The 22,297-nt window shown below is 31.4% G+C and overlaps 1 protein-coding gene across 1 annotated transcript; it reads left to right on the top strand.

Annotated features, from left to right (window-relative positions):
* The first annotated feature begins 6,052 nt into the window (after positions 1-6,052).
* On the top strand, positions 6,053-7,753 carry LOC139098699 (fork head domain transcription factor slp2-like). The gene is made up of 2 exons (XM_070650963.1): positions 6,053-6,760; positions 6,881-7,753. The coding sequence occupies exons 1-2, from the start codon at positions 6,241-6,243 to the stop codon at positions 7,537-7,539; spliced, it is 1,179 nt and encodes a 392-aa protein (XP_070507064.1). The 5' UTR covers positions 6,053-6,240; the 3' UTR covers positions 7,540-7,753.
* The last annotated feature ends 14,544 nt before the right edge of the window (positions 7,754-22,297 follow it).

Here is a 22,297-nt window from a genome sequence, read left to right as displayed (position 1 = left end):
TAATCAATTTTCCTAGAAAGACATCCTTAACTCATCTCGATTGAGAAAAAATAAAATATGAATTTTAGTACCTAATTTAATTTTATTATCAGCAATAAAATAAAGTCACACGACGAAACAGGAGAAAAGTCAAAAACCATCGTCTATTGATTTATTTTTTTCACTCTTCAGGTAGGATGACTTTCCAAGAATTAATCGATTTTTTTGCATCGACTCCAAAATTATAGGATGCAATTAAACCACCCAAGAATTGATTCTTGTTTTCGTCCGAAGACGTCCTTTTTTGCTCTTTTTCTCCAAAACATCTACATTATTGATTTTTGGAGTTAAAATTGATTTTTTTGGTTAAAAAAAGAAGAAGAAATCGAATAGAAAATAATCATCATTCATTACCGTGAAAATCGCAATTTTCAACACGACTGAGACCTCCTAGAACGCTCGGCATACAAATGGAGACATGCTAAAAAGGATATCTTCTTTCAGAAATAGAAAAAAAAGAAATTGAAAGTCTTTTTCAGGTCCATGATTGAAGAAAGGGAGCGTAGAAAATTTCTTGTGAAGAAAAATTTGCTTTGAATCAATTTTTTGCTGTGGCATTTTGAATATTGCTACCTAAAACACAAAGAACTAAATATGTTGTGAATGGCAAATGAGCATGCATGCATGTGTTTACTGAGAAATTCAGTCAACTAAAACAAAAGACAATGATGAAGTCAACGAGGATTGGGATTGAGGGCGCATTTTTGGATATTAAGTTGATTGAGATTTAAGGCTCAATATTGAGTGTCTTGTTGCTGCTGTAGTTATCGAATCTAGTGTAAATTGCCAATTTCATAGCTTAATCTGTCTAAATTAAGTCAATGCAGTCAAATTTCATGAAATTAAGCAATAAAATCAAAATTATAAATTCTAGAACTTTTGCATTTTAAGACACAACCAATCAGCTATATCCAGAAGCACAAAGAGTCATCCAGACAAAGCAACTCCATCAAATACTCAACGTACACCAAAAAATTCAAGAAAATATTCTCAGAAATAAAAACATGAAGGAATTTATTTTTCAGTAGCACAATCACGTTAAAGCGTGCTGCATTTTATAGTCTTGAATCGTCTCAATTATGAAGTTTAAAACAGCATGAGAGCGAAAGGGTTAAGCTAGGAGCAAAATATCGGTTAGGCTCTCATTAATAGACCTGAGTAAGAATTTTTGCTATAAGAACAATAAAATATTTTGATTTTATTACAGGGATTATGATGGTCATAACTTTAAGGATATATCCACAATGAATGCTAATCCGTTCTCCACCCATCATCGCATCTACAGAAATATTTATCCTTTTAAGATCATTTTAGTTAAATTTGCTTTGGTTTTCATGGAAAATATTTGTCACTAATTGCATTTGCATTAACCCAATTTTAGCATTGATTCTGCCTTGTTTCTTTTTGTTTTTAATACATTATATGGGCATTTGTCGTTTTCGCCCCTTATAACATGATTGTTTCGCTTAAGGAATAAAGCAAAAGAATATTCCGAAATGTTAAGCCGATTGCCACAAATGTCCAAAATGAAATTATGAATGTTGAGCTTGATTTCCGAGAATGTTTTTACACACAGTAAATACATTGAAGAATAAAAGCCGATTAGAAGCTGTAAGGTGCGTGATAAATTCTATATTTAAAAGGATCAACGAATCTCGTCTCTCAAAACTGATGGAAATGGTCTTAAAAAGGTGCAAATCTTTATCATTTTACTGTTTGTCATTGTGCCTAAAATATCAATGTCATAAAGTTTATTTTTTGGTTAAATTTACACAATAGTCGACAAATAATAGCAAATGTATAATTTTCAATAGCTTTAAAGTCCCTGAGAATGAATTTATGAGACTTTTTCTTTTTTTTGGTCGATGGTTTCGCAATTTTCAGGTCAGAATTTTGAGTCCACTTAATGCATGCATACTTTAGAGATAATTTATGGATGAATATTTTAGTGGTCCATAACATGAACATTTGACCGAAAGATTTAAAAGAATTTCTTTGGTTTTTCCGAAATTCTCAGAAGTGAAGCTTCAATTTGTCTCAATTGAGATATTTAAATGAATTGAATTGAATGTCGTTTAAGTGATTGAAGATAATGTATTCAAAATTAGAATCATTTGTATTATTTTATAACAAATTTAACAAGTTTGTTCAATATTTCTATTGAAGCTACAAGCTGTATTATGTTTTATTTCCGGAAATTTCATTTTTTGTCATAAAATGATCCACAAACTGTCGTCAAGGATGACTTATGACCCGAATAGAACAAATAATTCCGAATAGATAATCGATTGGAAATTCGGCTCAGGTTGGTGCAACTCAATCTAACTAAATTCGATTTAAATACGGCACGATGTTAAATTAAAGCAGGAGCTGAATTTAGGATCGATTAGCCAACTTGTGCTATTTGGGTAACTTGCCGTCAATACGGTGATGCAACGGGACACTAGTTAATGACTGAATTGTGCTTCTCGGAATTATCGAAATATTGAATCGATATTGAAGTGTTTTTAGTAAAATTTTGTTCATTTGATTCATTATTTTAACTGCTTAATGTACAATATCAAGTCATAATTGGAACTTTGGGCAACGTTGAATTAATGAATAAGTCAGGAAATTGAAGTATAACACGAAAAATCGGAACAAGAGCTACAAAATTATCCTAAGAATGGAATATTGTCAGAACTGATCTAAATGTAGTTAATAAAAAGATTGAAATGAGGGACTATATTTATTCAAAATCTAGATCTAGAAAATTCTATGCTTGATTCTACATAAATATTGATTTATATGAATTCATATGTAAAATGTGAATTTTTATCGGATAGAATGCCGTCATTAAATGCAGCAAATTGCAATAAGTGTATAAAATTATGCACAATTTATCCAAATAGACAATGCGCGCCTAAATTAGCGTGCTGCTGAGTTTACTCAATCAATATAATGAAGCATGCTCAATTTTATGACCAACTCATAAACAAGCTTCTAGTTTGTTCCAGTTACAATTTATTAAAACTGTAAAAACTCCACATTTTCACCAAAAACCTAAATTTCAATTTCCATATGTCAAAAAATCTCCCAAAATCACATCTAAGGGAAATAAACACAAAACTTCAAAAAGCTAATAATAATAAATAGTCTTGCAAAAAATTAAAAACGATGCAATCGTCAACAACAAACAAAAAATTGAGAAGCTGCTTTCTATTTATTATAATAAGAAGCATAAAAGCAAAGAAAAAAAAATTTCATTTTCGGCTCTTTTAAAACGCAAAAAAAAAAAAATGTTAAGTAAACAACAACAATAAGATTTTGAGGATAAAAAAAAAATAAAGTCATCATCGATTCCTTTTCAACAGCATAGAAATTGTTTTCTCAAATAAATTGATTTTTTGTTGCCATTCTTCTTTGTTTTCTTTTCTTTCGGTTTCCATTGCTAAAAAAAAACTAAAAAGTCATTTTCGGAAATTTATTTATTTTTAAAAGAAATTAAAGAAATTTTTATTTCTAAATGCGGTAATCGTTTGATCAGTAAAAAGGGACGTTGTTGTGGCTGTTGACAGAAATTAACTTCATTTTATATGATGAGTATCCATTTATTATAAGTCAATCGATATCCATTTTGATAGAATATTTGATATAAATACATCATGTCTTGATAGACAGTTTCAGAAGCAATATTTGAATTTAGGACACAGCATGATACATGTTAAGTCAATTTACAAGACAAGCCAGGTGCAAATAAACTCAACGATTGATAAACAATAGCTCGTTATTTGTTAATATATCACTTTTTTTTTGGAAATTTACAGCATAAGCCAAAAGCTGAGGCTCCTAATGAATACATCAACAGTCTTCTGTGTCTGCTGCTATATGCTGCTTTTTTTCTGTTGAAAAGTCTTTTGTTATATCTTTGACTTAGCAGGAGGTGTGACTTTTATCAAATAGTACCGATATATGCATGCACATTTCCTCTTTATAAATAACAATGCCAAAAAAAAGAGTCTGTTGGACAATAGTTAATGTGACTAAATAGAAGGCAATTCTTGTCATCAGCTTCATGCAATTCTTGCTCTTTTTTTTGTTACTGCTAATTCCTATTTTTGCAAAAGTCAAAAGAGATGAATTTTTATTTTTGGATTATTTTCATCTTTTTGTATAATATATGTGTCAATTTGTGACTATTCACTGAGGTGTGCCTTTAAAAATCATCTAAATAAATTAGTATTTTTGAATATTTAAGATTTGCTTTCTTTAAAGCAGCTTGCTGGCTATTCTGTATTATTATGTGACTAAATCTATTAAATCTATTAGTTATTAAGGTATATCATAGAATTCATCTAGTCACAAATTGAGTTTGAAGGATATAGAAAGTCTATCTAGTGCCTAACCTTATTTTATGAAATATTGTTGGAATTCAGCTATTAAAGTTGCTATTAAATGATGAAATTAAGGCATCTTCTTGAGTGATTTTACTAAATAATACCAAAATTGAGACTTTACTTACTTTTGAGCATCAAAATCCCTTACTCTGTCTTGAGATCCTCTCCTATCATTTGGTATTGGTAATTGGCAGACGGAAACCGTCGATAGAACCAGTTATAGGCGACATCTGCGAGAGGCCATGGACCACAGTTGATCTGTACGGTCAGCGACATAAGTAAGTCTTGAGATCCTACCCGACATCCCCTGAATCACAACCTTTTAAAAGACTAGCTCAAAAAACATGCAAGCTACTGCCAATTTCAATAAATATATTCAAAATATTATAATTTTATCAACAATTGATACTTTACTAACTAGGAAATAAAGCTTCCAATAATACCAATTAATATTAATATAGACAATCATCATATAAATCTACTAATTGCACAAACCAAACAACCAGCATATATTTATTCATACAAATTCAAATAAACACTCAAGAATACAAATTTTCAGGCACAAAATCATCATCAAAATATTTGCTATCAATTTTCAACCCTTTCTTAAATTTTATTACCTCAGTTGCCAAAAAAATCGATTAATTCTTGGAAAGTCATCCTACCTGAGGAGTGAAAAAAATAAATCAATAGACGATGGTTTTTGACTTTTCTCCTGTTTCGTCGTGTGACTTTATTTTATTGCTGATAATAAAATTAAATTAGGTACTAAAATTCATATTTTATTTTTTCTCAATCGAGATGAGTTAAGGATGTCTTTCTAGGAAAATTGATTAACAAATAAATAACGAGAATGAGAATGTCCACAAGATGCTGTACCTGAATATGCATCTCATATTAATTGAGAATTGAATTGAATTTTCATTATCAAAAAAAGGACTGATTTGATTGAGAATGTCACATACGCAGACATGCACACATCACATCGATAATGGATTTGTCAACAAAATATTTATTTTGCCAAGTTTCCAACTATGGATGAAAATATTGTATATCAACATTCCGCTTGCCTCATCAACGTTTACAAACTTCGTCGATCTTATTTTACCAACAAAACTTTTTTTTCTTCTCTTTTCGTGCCTTTTTTGTGTTGTGAGTACAGCATGTATACTTATACATTCTCATAAAAAGGCGGTGCTTATAATCCATGTCTTATTCTCTCTCACTCTCTCTCGTGCTCTTACTCTTGGTGCTATTAATTCATAAATGTGATGCAATTTTCATTTAATAATTGAGGAAAAATGAGGAAAAATTTTAATTTGCGATGTGAAAATGTGGAAAAAGTTTTGTGAATTGCGCAAATGAGCAGAACGAGTAGAACGATACAGGAAGAAGAGGAATGAGCTACAAAGTGGTGGTGTTTAATGTAAACATCGATGCTCAACAGCTCAACTCTTGTTTATTTATTGTTTTGTGAGTAAACACATTTCATGTATTGGTGCAAACATAAACAAATCGACGATTGGTCTGTTGTATGTGAGAGGCAGGCAAGTAAGCAGGTAGCATGAATGAGTTCTTCATATTTTACTTATAACGAATGTGTGAGGGAATTGAGAAAACCAGTTGTGAGTTAGATTTCGAAACGATTGCACGCTCTACAAGAACTGCTCTTGCCTTATTTTTTTGGAAATAAAATTAAAAAAAGTTAAAAAATTATTTGAACTAAAAAAAAGAACTTTTTGTGAATTTGTGATAAAAAAATAAGAAGATTAAAAAAAATAAATGAAAAGTGAAAAATAAGAAAATAAAAAAAAAAGAAATTTGGATGAAAAATATGGTTAAAGCTGATTATCCGACATTAAATATGAACATGATGAATTTAAATAGTGAAACAATGTTTGCCCTTACGGCTCGCACTCCACTCAAATCGAGTTTCTCAATTAGTTCCATTTTACCGGAGACAATGAAGACATCTCCATCACAATCACCATCACCATGTCATACACCACTTGGATCAGAACCTGATGATCTTACAGATACAGAATCAGATTTAGATGTGACAGGAACACCGCCACCACAAGAGAATGATTGTTGTGGAAATAATACAAATGATAGTATCGAGACATGTAGCAATAAGGATAAATCATTAGAAGACTGTGAAACTAGTAGCACCAATGAAGGAGAGAAGAAGGATGGCGAGAAGAAATCAAATGAGAAGCCAAGCTATTCATATAATGCACTCATCATGCTTGCTATCCGACAAAGTCCTGAGAAAAGACTGACTCTTAATGGAATTTACGAGTATATCATGAAGAACTTTCCTTACTACCGCAATAACAAACAAGGTGTGTAGCACTTCCTAATTCCTATTCCTTAATTTTTTGTGCAATTTTTAAGCACTTCCAAAAAAAATTAAAATAATTTTTACAAGTTGACTAATAAAATATTTTCTATGTCCAAATTAGGCTGGCAAAACTCAATTCGTCACAATCTGAGTCTGAATAAATGCTTTGTAAAAGTACCAAGACATTATGATGATCCAGGCAAAGGAAATTATTGGATGTTGGATCCATCAGCTGAAGATGTATTTATTGGTGGATCAACAGGCAAATTAAGACGTCGTTCAACAGCTGCATCAAGATCACGATTGGCAGCATTCAAACGATCACTTGTCGGTCCAATGTTCCCATCACTCGGTTACTCACCATTTTTATATCCATCACCAGCAGCTGCACTCGCTCAAATGTACCGATATGGTCCATATGCACCACAAATGGCACCAAAACCTACTGCCTTACCACTAGGCCTTCCACTTGCTTCCGGCTTTGGAATGGAACGATTCCTTGGAGCATCAACAAACACACCAAATCCATCTGCCGAACTTTACCAAAGATTGCAATATCAACAAATTCTTCAACATCATGCAGCTGCCGTTCAACAACAACAACAACAAGTAGCTGCACATTTACATCACCAGCAACAACAACAGCAACATCAACAGCAGCAACAACGACTTAGTCCAAATCACGAAACCTCATCACCTCACCTTTCGCCTTCCGCACAACATTCACCAATCACGCCGACGGTATTCAAACCAATAACCGTTGTTTCACGACACAGTTAGTGTAAGCAGATGATGCTTATTTATGAACAATGTGAGGCTCTATTTAATACATCCAGTGACATTTTTGGGCGTAAACGTTCGATGAGAGAAAAAAAAATGTGTTTTGTTAAAATATTTTTTGTGATAATTTTATTGTCTTTGGTGCAACATTAATTTAAAATTCATTTACTAAATGAATCGACCCATCTGTATATGTAGATAACCTAAATGTATAGTTAATGAATGAAAATTCTTAGAATGTTTAATTTTTATTCAAAAAAAAATGCTTAAATTTTTATCAAATTTAATAAAAAATAAAAATAAATTTTATTTAAAATGAAAGTTAAAAAAATTTGAATTTTTTGATGGTTTTTGATGACTTTTCAGGCATTCCGTCCAGATAATTTGCGACATAAAACAAGAGTAAATATTTTTCAGTAATTTGTATGCCTTTATTGCTGACATAAACAACAAGAATGTCTAATCTTGATTATAAAAATTTATATATATTTTTTGGGAGTTCTAGTCACTGAATTATAGTCATAGTATATGAAGCTTGACACTATTTACAACAAATTTTTCTTACGTTAATCAAGCAAATTTATTTATACGCGTTGTAGGAAAATTATTCAATTGAAAATCGTCTTTCGTTCCTCAAAAAAATAATATTAAATTTGTGCTGACTGAGATGAAGTTTGGAACGGAGGGGAAAAGAAATGAACATTTTTGTGTACTGAGTAATATTTAATGCCTTTTTATGAGTGTGTCATTTTTAAGATGTAGTTAAGTTGGGTGTTTGAATTGGATGACTGGATGTCTGACTGAGTGGAAAATATGTTTTGAGTGATTATTATCATCGATGATTAAATGTGAAATTGGAGATATTTTGTAATTATTTACATCAATTTGTAGAATTGTTTCAAATGGACCAAACTTTAACAAGTAAAGAGACCGCTTTTAAGTTCCGTAGTTGTATTTTTGTACTTAGACGCTATTTGTCTGTTAGTTAGAATAACACAAATTGGTTAAACGGTTACAGGTCCAACCCCTGATCCAACCCCATCTGAAACTGGATACCAAAGTCTTACTTATTTCGAGAAGTACTCTAGCCGTACAGATCAATTCTCATCCATGATGTCTCATAGATTTCGACTAAAGCTAGCTCTATCGCTGACTATCGCTAGCTAATTCCCAATTCCAAGTGTAATATCCCTATCTACAGCTTCTTTTAATGAGTTCTTTCGATACCCACGTGATCTCTTCACAAGCTAATTTCTGGATCGATTAGCTGACTTGTGCTTTTCGGTTAAGTGGAAGAGTATGTTGTAAGCTATACTTACTATCCCGAATGGACAGAAATACGTTGTAAATAGTTGATGACAAGTTAATGTCCCTATTGATGATTAGTTGTAACGTATTTTTGTCCACTTGAGTATGCAATGGTTCTTAGTTGAATGAAATGGTCAACAGAATAAGGTACTAAGATAGGAACATGGTATTGTGAAATATCATGTTAAGCTAAATACACACTAACTTTACTTTGTGTAAAAGTGTGAAACACATTAGGTGCTTATATCAAAATACTGTACAGCAGCGCTTAAAAACTTCAAAGAATTTTGTATTAATTCGAGTCGACTTGAGCCAACTTTTCAATACAAAAGTTTGAGTTAACTTCAAACTCTCCAATTTAAAGACTTTAAGACCAAGACTCCATTCCGACCGAAAGGCATGACCATTCCGATCAAAGCCACAACTATTTTCAGACCAACAAATCAAATGTTCAGCATAAAATTACAAACCCATTTTTCTAAAATTTACAAATCATCAGCGACACAACATCCAATTTTAATAAAATTTAACACTTAATATTACAAAATTTTCACCAAACCCCTTCCTTTAAACTGCGCTACACCCATCATCAAATCATCAAAACTTCACACCAATAATAATTCCAAACCCTAAAAGAAACTTTCCACATCCAATTTTTTTTATGACATAAAAATTTATGTCACGACAATCATTATTATCATTTCATCCATATGTGGTACTTAAGACGATGTCAAATTTGAGACATATTACGTCTGACGATTCATAAACTTATGCTGAAAATCGCACATAAATCGCATTCAATTATATCCAACAATACAGGCCCTATACGGACTCACAATATCTCATATGATATATACTTTATTTCAATTCAATTTAATACGATGATGTATTATGATATTAAAAGAAATGTTTTTGTACACAATATAGTTCTCATCAATTGGATAATCGTTTGATTACATATCAACAGAATCAGCATAAAGTCATAAAAAAATAAAGTTTTTGAGATAAATTCCTTTTATATAATGATTTTAGCTTATTTTTTTAAGCAAATGTAAAGGAGATTGAATGTTGATGTTTTGTCTCTTTTGAGATCGAGATTGAAAATGATTTTAGAAGTCGAGTTAGAGTCGAGCCGAGCTTGTGTTAGCTGATGTCCTTTTCCTGCACGTAGATCTATATGTTGATCAATCAATTAGTTTGGTTGTCTTTAAATTTGTAAGTCTGTTGAGCTGTCCGTTTCCTGTGTGAATTACTTTCTTCCATTTGCTACTCAGTGCGCTGCAGTTTGTTTATCCACGAGTTCCTTAATTTGCCAATTCATCCAATTATCCATATTTCTCTGTGATGATCTGTATGTTTTGTGATTCCAATAGGACATTACAGTCTAGTTAATATTGAACCTATTTTGACTTGTTACATCTTTTCTGGAACTTGTAGGGTAAAATGTTAGATATTGACAGTCTGTCCATTCATATGACAACATATTCGTATTATATCAGTCTGTCTATTAATGCCTTTCTATTCGATTATCTATCTTCATGTTACATGTCAGTTTGCTCTTAGACCAACATATCTGTTTATTCGGCTGTCTAAAATTGCTTCTTTGTCTTAACATCATTTTGTCAGTCTGTCAGATTGTCCTGCTGTCAGCGAGTCCTTGAATCTGCCAATTCATCTCTCCGCTTATTCTTCTGTGCGTTTAGTTATTTATACTTACTTACTTACTTCACTGGCCATGCTGATCGATTGTGATCCATTTTGTCCATCTATTTGAATGATCATACTATGTTTGCCTTACTGCCTTTACATCCAACCAGAGCTCAAAATCGACTCAAATTTTTATTGAAAAATCGACTTTAGACTCTGAATTCAATTATATTTCATCGTCCTCTACTCAAGCTAATACAACATCTATAACAAATGCAAAAGTAGGGTTAGGTTCCTAAAAATACGCTCCAACCACACCCAAATGACCACGTCCTTACAACTATATTTTTTCGTGGAGTTTACAGGCGAAAAAGAAAAAAAAACTGTCAACGAATTTGCGTCTTGAATGCGATGATTTATCTCTTTAATGATAATTGACATGCTAGATGTGACACTTTGTTAGTCTTGAAAAATGAAAATAGATTGAAATGTAGAAGTCTTTAAATTTAAATTGTTTTCACTCTTTATCTCACTTCTCGTATTCAGTTCAGGTCTATATATAAATAAATATTCTTATTTCACTTCTACTTAGAGCTTCTTTTAACGAGTAATGAGATTAAATTAATGGAGTATTATGTGTCGCAAACATGTTAAAATTGTATGAAGTCATCGTCGAATGAAGTCTGTGCTTGCAATTTTCTTTTCACAAAAACTATTCACTTTAATCGTGTTTATGATAAATTTTTTTTATATTATGTATGCATTATTATGATGATGAAATTGATAAATGAGTGACTTAATTGAGAAAAATTTACTGTTTAAATAAGAAGAACGAATGTGATTTAAGTGGGAAAAAATGTGTGATAATAATGAGTTAGGAAATAGAATAGATGAATAAAGTTCATATTGGAGGCAGAATTAAGAGGCAAGGAAGTGTTCAGGAAAGGATGAGTTTGAAGGTCAACCCACTTTTTTGGTAAAAATTCTTAAATTTTGAAGACTTTCGTGAAAAATATACAAAACTTCCATGGACTGGTGATCCAGTTAATTAGCCGTCAAACCAAGTACTGCTACAAAGAGCTGGTCAGGAAGACATTAATCGGGAAGTCCTCAAACAAAAGTATGGCTGGTTAGGAAAATGTCGTAAATGGGATGGAAACACAATCTTGTTTCACCGCGCTTGGATGGAAGTCACAAGGTAAAAGACGCTCTTGTGCTGCAAAAGCAACTTTGCGTAGAACAGTAATGCGGAAATGCCAATTAGATGTAAATTCAAAGACTTGAGAACTTGTACATCTTGTAGCTTTGTGATACAGTCAGCAACAGAGTCATATGGTAGAGACTTTTGGTTTTTTGCAATCGATCCGTGAAATGGCAGTAACAGCATTTTGAATCAACCTAGAGCTGATTAGATTTTGCTCCAAGCATTGTATGAAAATTACGAAAAATATTTAAAGCGGAGCATGGTTCCAAGCTTGGCCTACCCGTAAGCTATCTCTCAAACATTTGCCAAGCGAAGCCTACCCGCTGGAGCTTGGTCCCTCAAATATTTGCCAAGCGTAGCTTGGCCTACCCGAGCCTGATTCCTCAAACATTTGCCAAGCGAAGCTACCCGGAGCTTGATCTCTCAAACATTTGCCAAGCGACACAGGCCATGACCATCACTGGGCTAGTTGATAATATGTCTTATGAGCATAGCCAGAACAAGCCCAAATCTATGCTATAATTAACGACATTTCTTAAACAACCCTCATAAAATCGATTATAAAAATTTTCCACAATACTTTTTTCACATCAATATTTCTGCAAACTTAACAGAAAATATTTTGCACAAAACTCTACAGTCAACATCATACCCAGCATGCGCAACATCACAAGTATCCTGAGAAATCGTTTTAAAAAATATTTATTTAAATCAATAAAAAAAGAAAAAAAGAGAGAGGAACTCAATTGGATTGAGCTGAAAACCCAATTATGGGTTAAAATAGGTAGTTTATAAATTGCACGTTCAATTACATGTGCAATTGTGAGAAGCTGACAAGGAATAAATAAATTTTTTGTGTGTTAAATCATGTGGAAGATAAATTTATCCCATGCCCTGTTCTAATTTGAAGGAGATTGTAAAGTACTCAAAGATTACTTCTGTCAATTGACAGACATTTGACTTCAAAATATTTTTTTTTATATTCCTCTTCTTTAAATTTAAATGCTGTTTATTCAAACACTCAAAAAATGTTTCAATTCCCATGTAAATCTCTTAATATTTTTTGTTGGATATATTGAATGGAAATGGAAATAAGATTTGTGCAAAATCGTGTAGTATTCTTAACAAATTTAAAGAAGATGTAATTTTTATTTCCAGTGGAACAATCGTGATTCAATAAGGCGTAAAAATGGATATTCAATTGATTCTTGATTTCAATTGTCAATATCGAGCATCATTTTCTTAATGTTCGATCAAGAGAACCAAAGCTATATTGTTCAATTTCCCATAATACAATTAATATGTTTAAGAAGAATATCCCACAAGATGAGATTGTGAGTTGGGGAGTTTTTGCAGTTGGAGAGCGGTTTGAGGCGCATTTTTTTGGGATTTTTGGGTCAATGGAATTTGTGGATTGGGAATTTTTGTTTAAGATTTAAGAGTTTTTTTGGATTTTTTAGAAATTTTTTAATATTTTTGAGAAATTTAGTTAAAAAATTAAAGTTTTGACAATTTCTCAACCAAAAAAATTCAGATTATTAAAAATTTGAAAATTCAAATCTTTTCAAATTTCAAATTTTATAAAATCAAGAATTTGAAAATTTCAAATTTTCCAAAATTGAAAATTTGAGAAATTTAGAATTTAAAAACTTAAAAATTTAAAGTTTTTAACAGTTGAAAATTTTAAAATTTTAAAAAATTAAAAGATGTAGAATTTTAAAATTGAAAAATTTAGGATTTAAAATTGAAGAATTTTGATTTTAAAAATTTAGAATTTAGATTTAAAATTGAAAAATTTAGAATTTAAAAATTTAAAATTTAGAACCTTAAAATTTGAAAAATTTAGAATTTAAAAATAGTAAAAATTTAGAATTTAAAAATTTAAAATTTAGAATTTAAAAATTGAAAAATTTAGAATTTAAAAATTGAAAAATTTAGAATTTCAAAAATTGAAAAGTTTAAAATTTAAGAACTTTTTGAGCAAATTGAACTTCAATTTCAAATTGTTTTAATTTTTTGTTTTTGATTTCAAATTTCAACTTTAAAGTTTTAAAAACTAATCAAATTTCAATTAAAATTTTATTTTTTTAATATAAATTCTTGATTCAATTTCAAACTAAAGAGAATTTTTTAATAAAAAATTCGAATTAGAAAATTTGAATTTAAATTTTCATTTATAAAATTTAGTTTTTAAGTTTTTCAACTTTTCACAATTTGAAATTCTTTTAATTTCTAAAAACCTAAATCTAAATAACATCTTCAAAACAGAAATCACTTGACGATCCTTAAATGTCAACATAAAATCAGAATTGAATCAGAAATAATCAAATCTCCCAAAAAACATCCACAACCAAATTCAGACCACCCGTCAAACCACGACCATCATCACCCAGAATCTAAATCATTTCACATCCCATAACACTAAGCTCATACATCTTCTCAAGTACATTATAAAATTCCACAAGAATCTTCTTTTTTAACCCCAGATTTTCATTCTTATTCTCAACTTATTCTAGATTAGATAGATTCCGGTATACGGAAAAGAGAGTCGAAAGAATTAAAAAATAAAAACTTTTCACCCAACACAGCTAATCTGTTAACAATAAATTTAATTCCATTTAAGACTCTTCCCATTATTTATTTTAATTTTTTTTTCTTTCTTTTCATAGTTCCAAAAAATTGTGTGTGCTGAGAAGATGAAAGCAAGAGAAGTTTATGAAACAGATTATGTGGATTGAGGAGCATATACATTCATTATACAATGTTATGTGACCGTGTGTAGCAAAAAAAAGGCAGAAGCAATAATTGAGTAGGGCGGCCATCTGCTGTATTTTTGCCGGGACGCTGCTGTACCCCGAAAAAGCCTCAAAATGTCCCGAAAACTCCATACAAATTTTGGAATTTTGGGTAAATTTTTAACATTTTCGTTTTGAAGGTCCGGGTTCAAGCCCAGGACTGAAAATATTTTTTTCGAAATTTCAATTATTTTTTGCACTTTTTTGCAAGTTTTTAACCTAATTTAAATAGTTATTCGAATATTAAGACTTAAAATGGTCCAAATGAACCCCAATAGTGCCAAACTTAGAAGTGTCCCGAAAATCCTCTGGCCACCCTATAATTGAGGCGTATAAATGTACTGTACAGTATAAAGAATGGGAGCAAATATGAGAGAGGTAATAACTTATGCTGTATCATACATCTTACCATACCTTCCACATATACATACATACATACATAAATAATTCCCTATAAGCTCTGGTAAGTGATACTTCTAGGGGTAAAAAGAATTCCAACAAAATCTCACTCAATTTAATTGTCTAATGCTGGCATGAAGCTACTTGTGACCCACTAAATGTGATAATTTAATTGTAATATGGTGAAAATTGTTACAATTCTTTATATCCTTTATATCCAGTTTATGTTGAAGTTTCTTCCTCGTATAAAGCCACTTGAAAATAATAATTTTTACTTCTTATTCTTACATACTGTCAACAGCAGGAGGCAATTAAGATCTCTCACTATTTTATGATTTCGTTTCTTGCTGTTTAATCGAAAATTTATATGCTTGGAGGGTCAGAGTTGGCATTATTGTGAGATTATGTTGATGTTTGAGGATTTTTTGTGGATTTAACGCTTAAATCCAATTTAAATCATTACAGTCAATTACGTTTTAGTCGACTATTTAAGGTAGTCTTGCTCAACTTGAGGTTCTGGCTTAGATCTAGTCATATTATGTGTTTATGACAGTACTAGTCGACTTAAATGTCTGAAGCAGTCTCAACCTACATAAACTCAACTTTTTGCACCATAAAAGTATGTTCCGGATAGGGTTAGATCCCATAAAGACCCTTGATATCAACTCTGTCCCATACAACTATAATGATGAAGCAAGCGAATCGATTATAAGGGTGCTGAATAAGTTCTTAACCGATATAATGAGATTATGAGAGGAACATTGCCTATGCTATACATATATTCTTGATTTCTTCCTCATTTATGAATGAAATCGCATGCAGTTAGTCGAGTGGACGATTTTAGTTAGTAACAATGCGAACGAAAAAATCTCATTTCGTGGCGGATTTATTGAATGTACTGCGTGTGTGAGAACAAAACAATTTAAATCTTCTCAGAAAGACATAAAAACACATTCAATTGAACTTTTTAGTGGCCTCCAAGTCAGCTCAAGTCTTTTTCGTCGACAAAATTCTTTTTTTTACTTCACTAAAAAGAGAAAGAAACAATTTTAAAGAAAAGAATTGAATTAAGAACTTCCCAATTGATCGCGACTGAAAACTTCCGCTTTCTACCCACAGTCAATTGACTTCAATCACACAAAAAAATCACTTATTGTTGTGTAGATATTTAGATGTTTTCATAATACATTAATTTAGCTTTGTATGAATTTATATATAATGTTTAAGATATAAGACACAGCTAATGATTGAAGTACTTGTGCGCATTTATATCATGTAAATGAACAGATTTTTGTATTTTAATGAATTTTTTAAATAATTTTGGCTTTTCTGGCTCAAATTATCGCTAAAAATTACCATGGAGTTTCCAGGAAGTGCTTTGGATGTTGGACTAAAATTCTATAAGGCGCCTTCGCTGTCATGCCTCCACAATGGAGTCCTAGTAACTTTGGTTACTTATTAAAAAGCCACTTAGCAAGCCTATAATCAATACAGTAAGGCAGCCATCTCATCATTCACAGAATCAGTTACTAAATTAGTAGATCATCTAACTAGTTGCCAAGCAGACTTGTCAGAAATCCAGTAACTTAGTCAACTTACCATCAAACTAGTCAGTTTGTCGGTTAGTCATCTTATCATCCCGGCAGTCATTCAAATTTACTGAATTTTGGTCAATAATTTATTTAGATCAATTGAGATCTTTAGCGATTTAAAAGAAATGCATACCAACTAGTACTAGACTATTGGTTAATAAATGAAATAGTCAGCTAAGTAAAGACTAAAAATGCCCTTTTTAGAACAGATATTGATAATAGATATGACTGACAATCCGGCCTCAAACCAGTTTTACTGCAGTCTAAAATCAGATTCGATGAAATTCGGCCTCAGGCCAGAGTTAAGTCAGCCTTGTTCCAAATTTTCAGCTCCTTCTGCTCCGTATGCATTTATCTCTTCAGGATCAGACATTAAGTTAGGTCTTCTAATTTCGACCCTACAGATCAGCCTTAATCTGTGGCTTCTCTCAGATGACGTCTAAAACTGGCTCTATCGTTGCTTGCCTTTTGTCAATTGCCAATACCAAGACAGCAACTCAGAAGGTCTTATTCGAACCTAATGATTTAATAACCCCAGAAGTTAACCAGATTGTAAATTAGTCTGTAATGTAACTACCCGTATAGTAGACCATCCAATCAGTCAACCAGATTCAGCCAAACTGCTAAATTGAAGCTCCAACTTTATTCAAAAACCACGTTAAATAATCTTTTTTTGAGGTGACACATAAAGAAAGTACAATTTTTTTTTTCATCATATTTATATGTATTTCAATGTCAAATTTATCTAATGATTTCATAATTGAAATTGAAGTGTTGCTATGGCATATATTATAATGGCTTTGATGCACTTAATATATTTAAATTATCTTTCTTTTTTCTGCCTTACAGCTTTCAATCACAATTTTTCTTACATTTAAGTCTTATTTGATGTGCGTAAAAATGTGTTATTTTTATTGGAATCGCTTAATCGACAAAAGAATCAAAGTTAAAGGTGAAATGTTTTCTTAAAAAATTGATTTGAAGTCGATTTGAAAGCATTTTTTGGAGATTTATTTTGCATCGTTAATAAATGTTGTTTAGATTTGTGTGTAATTTATTGATATGCTGGGTAATTTATTAATTTAATTTTCTTGTTTTCTGTATACAAATGCAAGGTTAGTCATTAATGAAATTAAGTGTGATGAGAAAGGAATTGCTCATTACTGGCTGCATTTTAGGGGGATAATGATAAATATCTTATTACCCACATAATACATTAGTTAGTGATAATATGATGAAATCTTCAAAATAAGCATACAATCTAGTATTTTTGGGTGTACTAAGGAATATGGCTAGAATTAAGAGTAAGACCCTGGGTAAGACAGTATCAGAAAAATTGCCTAAATTGCAAGAATTTTAAAAGTTTTTTAAAGTCTCAAATTTGACTATTATTTTGACTAATTGAGTCATATTCATCGTTGTTAGTTCCGTCTACTGATTGTTTGGATCCTTGCTTAGACATTACACTCTAAATATTAATCACGCACTCGGTGTTTGAGTCCATAACAAAATGAGTCTAGTACATGTCGGACGTCACGTCACGTCACGACAAAGTCACGTTGCTCGTTCAATTTCTCAAGGAGACCAATTTGATTTTTTACCCATTTATGTCCTATAGTGACTTGATAGACCGACCCCAGTTAGGTATCCGATCTAAAATACCATAGGTCGGTTAATCGATCTAAAATCTGACGCCAGGTCGGTGTGACTCTCATATGATGTCGTATTTTAATCTGATTTAAATTGGTACTGGCACGAATTTAGAGTCACGCCGAGTCCGACCTAGGGTATGTATTTTTTGAACGATTAACCGATTTGTGCTATTCAGTGATGATAAACCTAGTCATAAATTTAATAACACTAAAAAACTTTTTTTTTCTCTTAAAAACCAACAAGATTGTTAAGGAATTTCTCATTTATAAAAAAATAATATTTATGCCATAAAATTTTTATGATCAATCTTTTTTCTCGCTAATATTCAATTTTGACGAAATATTTCTTTTATGAAGACATTAGCGTTGATGAAACATTTTTTAAGCACATGTAATAATTTTTTTGGGCTGTTGTTTAATAATATTTATGCCATTTATTTTAAATGAGATTTGAAGAGATTTTTTTACGATATTTTAATTTGACAGGAGTTTTGAAATGATTTAGTTAAGGATTGAAGTGTAAAGGAAGAGAATGGAGGATGACTTGAGTTTGTTTAAAGGTATTTACAGGGTCGTACTCTAGGAAACTTTACTCCAGACCAGAGATCGAAGTCGACTTGAGTCGATATTTTCTGGTCGATTCGAGCTCTGCTCTAGACTATGCCTAAGGATAAGAAGATTTGATCAGAATTCAAGCTTACCCAAGAGGAATAAAATATGTTGAAACTAGTTGATGGCCAGTTAATGTCAAGTTAATGAATAATTCTAACGTATTTTTATCCTCTTTGGTTAGTTAATATCTTAAAAATACTCAATGAAGTCTTTCTAGATTATCATTAAGCTTTCAACCTGAAGGAGTGGATAACAAAATATATGAAATAAATGGAAGAATACTAGTAATGACAGTACTATCCTGAATAGCGCAAGATGGGTTAATTGATCCAAAATCTGGCATCAGGCCTGCGTGATTCATGGCAAAATGAATCTACATCACAATTTCAGCATCAAGTCAGATTAACGCCGTTCTAGGGTCGGATTTTTGATCAATTAATCGTTTTGTGCTATTCCCTTTATGCCATGTAACGTAGCTAGACATTGTGGATGAAGAGTTGGATATCGAATATTCAGCCACTTACACTGTAAAATACTTAATAGCAAAGCTAACAGTCGACTCGGATTTGTAAAGAAAAATCAACTCAAGCCGACTTCAAGTTCTGCTGAATAGGAATGCCTTCAAAAATTCGTTATTTCATTGACATTACTTATAATTTACCCCTATACACTGCCCTACTCTCCCAAAATTTTGCTAATCAACAGTCATGACTCATTCATGGCACTCGTGACTCACTCCAGTTGAAATTTTTGATGAATTGCTACTCATTTCTACATTATAATTTATAATGAATGGTCAATAATTTGAATTTTCTATTGCATATTTAACCAACCAATCATCTCAATTTCAAACGATTTATAAATTTCGCAACTATTCAGCAAAAAAAAAAAAAAAAACTTTAATTAATGAATTTGAAATAAAATTATTAAAAAAATTTCAACAAAACAACTCATCATAAATTTTCATCAAAAAGTCGTAGCTTAACTTTCCAAACTTGTCTCTATAAATTTTTTAATCCCCTTTAATATTGCAGAAATCTACAAGAAATAATAATTTAAATAAATTTTTTAAAGACTCTATAATATTAGCCATCATCATAGGCTATTGATAGACATAAATGTGATTGAGAACAATCAATTAATTCACAAATACATGAATGTAAATTTAAATCTATTAAAATTAATTTGAAGTCAATGAATACTTGGATATCTTTATTCAAATCAGTGATCAATAAAGGCCCAAAAAAGCCGCTCTATTACCTCTTAATTCAATTGGAAAACATATTCATCTATATCAAAAATCTTTGGTTTTTTTTTTGCTGTTGCTGACATAAAAGCACTGTATACATTGTTGTCGATTTAAACAAGTTCGTAGTCGGACCGCTTTGTGGATTAATAAAGAATCTTGAGGGTCTTGAGGATCTTGAGGGTCTTGAGGGTTTTGAGGGTCTTGAGGGTCTTGAGGGTCTTGAGGGTCTTGAGGGTCTTGAATATCTTGAGTATCTTAAATTAGGCTCAGGTTGAGCTGGATCAGGAGCTGGATTCAATGAGAATTCTTGGAATTACGGTAAATATACAAATTTTCAATCGGCAGTTGAATATGGATACACTCATCCTAACAGAATTAAGCTAGATTGATGTTCAATCGTACCTAGTATGATATAATAACGCTTAGCCGAACCATGCAAATATTTAGCTATACGAAGTTGGGTTTAAAAATGCTCAGCAGTACTGAAATTAATCCCGAAAAGCTCACGATGTAAAAATACCCGAAAATCCGAATCCAGACTAATTTTACTCTGGTCTACAGTCGGATTTCATTGAATCTTGCCTGAAGCTAGAATCACGCTATCCTGAAGCGGAATTTTCGGTTATTTATGCGACATGTGCATCCTGGTACTGTAATAACGCTCAATCGTTGTTAGTTTGGCATACTGACTTTGTAGTGACACTCAGCTACAATAAGCTGAATACAATACCATTCAGCTTTGCTGAACCGTACTAGATTGATGCTCTAGCTACTAGGCTCGTTAGATCAACACCGATAGAACTAAACTACACTAAAATAAAGTTTAGTTAAGATAAATCCAACCATATTAACGCTTAACCATTCCAATTTGTACAAAGTAGTCCGAGTGGATAAAACTACGTTATAACTAGTTAATGGCAAGTTAATGTCCAGTTGATGACTAGTTCATAGCGTTCGCATGTTTGTCCACTCGGGTAATACTCAATTTAGCCCAATTTCCAAAGAATACAACATATTACGTAGGGCACCGTAAGTCACTGTATTGACGGCAAGATATCAAGTTGCCTTAACGGCACTTTGTTGACTGATTTTGGCAAAAAAAATTGCGTTTGTTTGTTCCCAATTTTGTCCCAAATTTGTCTCATTTTGCCTCTCAGAATTGAAGATAAAATTGAAATCATCAGTGAAAAACTAACCTACAGAGGTGCGACTACACCTGCAAATCATCAACCTTCACCAGAAAAAAATTCTTCTTTATTTTTGTTGCTCCTTTAATTCTCTCGAATTAATTAATTATCTCCTCTGTTTGTTTTAGATTGAATCTCTTCATGCGTGTTCGTATTCAAATATTATTTCTATATTTAAAAGATTGACTAAGAATGAGGAGGAAGAGATGAATCAAGAAAGAAAAAAAAAATTCCTGCAGTCGGCTGGAATGAATAAATCTGATCATGATGAAAGATCTTTTTCATGATTTAATCGAAATCACACGTATTAGAAAAGGAGATTATGTCATATTGAATCTATGAACTGACTGTTTATTATTCACATTTACTTCTTTTTAAATAACTTAAGGCAAACATATCAAAATATTTTTCGACGATTGACACAAAAAATTGTCATTAATATGGTTTTATGGAACTGGTTTGCTGATAAAGAAATAAAAAAAATTTTTAATTTTTTTGTTTCTTCGAATTTTTTTTATTTAAATCAAAAGTAACATTTTAATCCAATTATACTCAGAAGTCTTGTGATATGTGATGATGTGACTTATATAGCGATGAAACCTGAACGTATATATCTTATAAAATGATAATAAATTTACTACTTAAAATTCGAGAAATTAATTTAAAAATTTTTCTTCTTTTCATAATTTTACATCCAAATTCTTTTACCTAAATTGGAAGAATTATCTGGCTGAATAAGTCCACAATATGTTACGTATATTATGATTTACACAGCTTTTAGGCAAATGTCAAATGAAATTTTTTTAAATCCTTTCAAATGAAGTGGAAAAACTTGATATAAGCATTTTAAATATTTTGATTTCCTTCAACCTAAAATAAGATAGTTTTGACGCTTTTTTTTGGCATTGCAGATGGTGATGGGAATTTGGAAGTGAGCAGTTTGGATGGCTGAGTGGTTTAGTGAGTCTGTTTTTAATGAAAATTAGTAGATAGCCCTAACAGACAATGAAAATATTCAACTTAATGAGCGTATTCATGAGTATACTCAATCAATATAGTTCAGAATGCTCAATTTTGAGAGCATACTTATGACCATGCTCATTGTTGGTCCGG

This window comes from Chironomus tepperi, unplaced genomic scaffold (assembly GCF_022539635.2).
Source record: "Chironomus tepperi strain 1889 unplaced genomic scaffold, CSIRO-AGI_Ctep_v1 contig_451, whole genome shotgun sequence".
Taxonomy (NCBI): Eukaryota; Metazoa; Arthropoda; class Insecta; order Diptera; family Chironomidae; genus Chironomus; species Chironomus tepperi.
The sequence above is the reverse complement of the archived record's forward strand: the minus strand, read 5'-3'. Positions and strand labels throughout refer to the sequence as shown.

What these genes read in the sequence shown, in the direction of transcription:
- LOC139098699 (XM_070650963.1), top strand. Translation starts at nt 6,241, where the DNA reads ATGAAAAATATGGTTAAAGCTGATTATCCGACATTAAATATGAACATG. An exon ending in CTACCGCAATAACAAACAAG is followed by an intron (nt 6,761 to 6,880) that starts GTGTGTAGCACT and finishes TGTCCAAATTAG; the next exon opens with GCTGGCAAAACTCAATTCGT.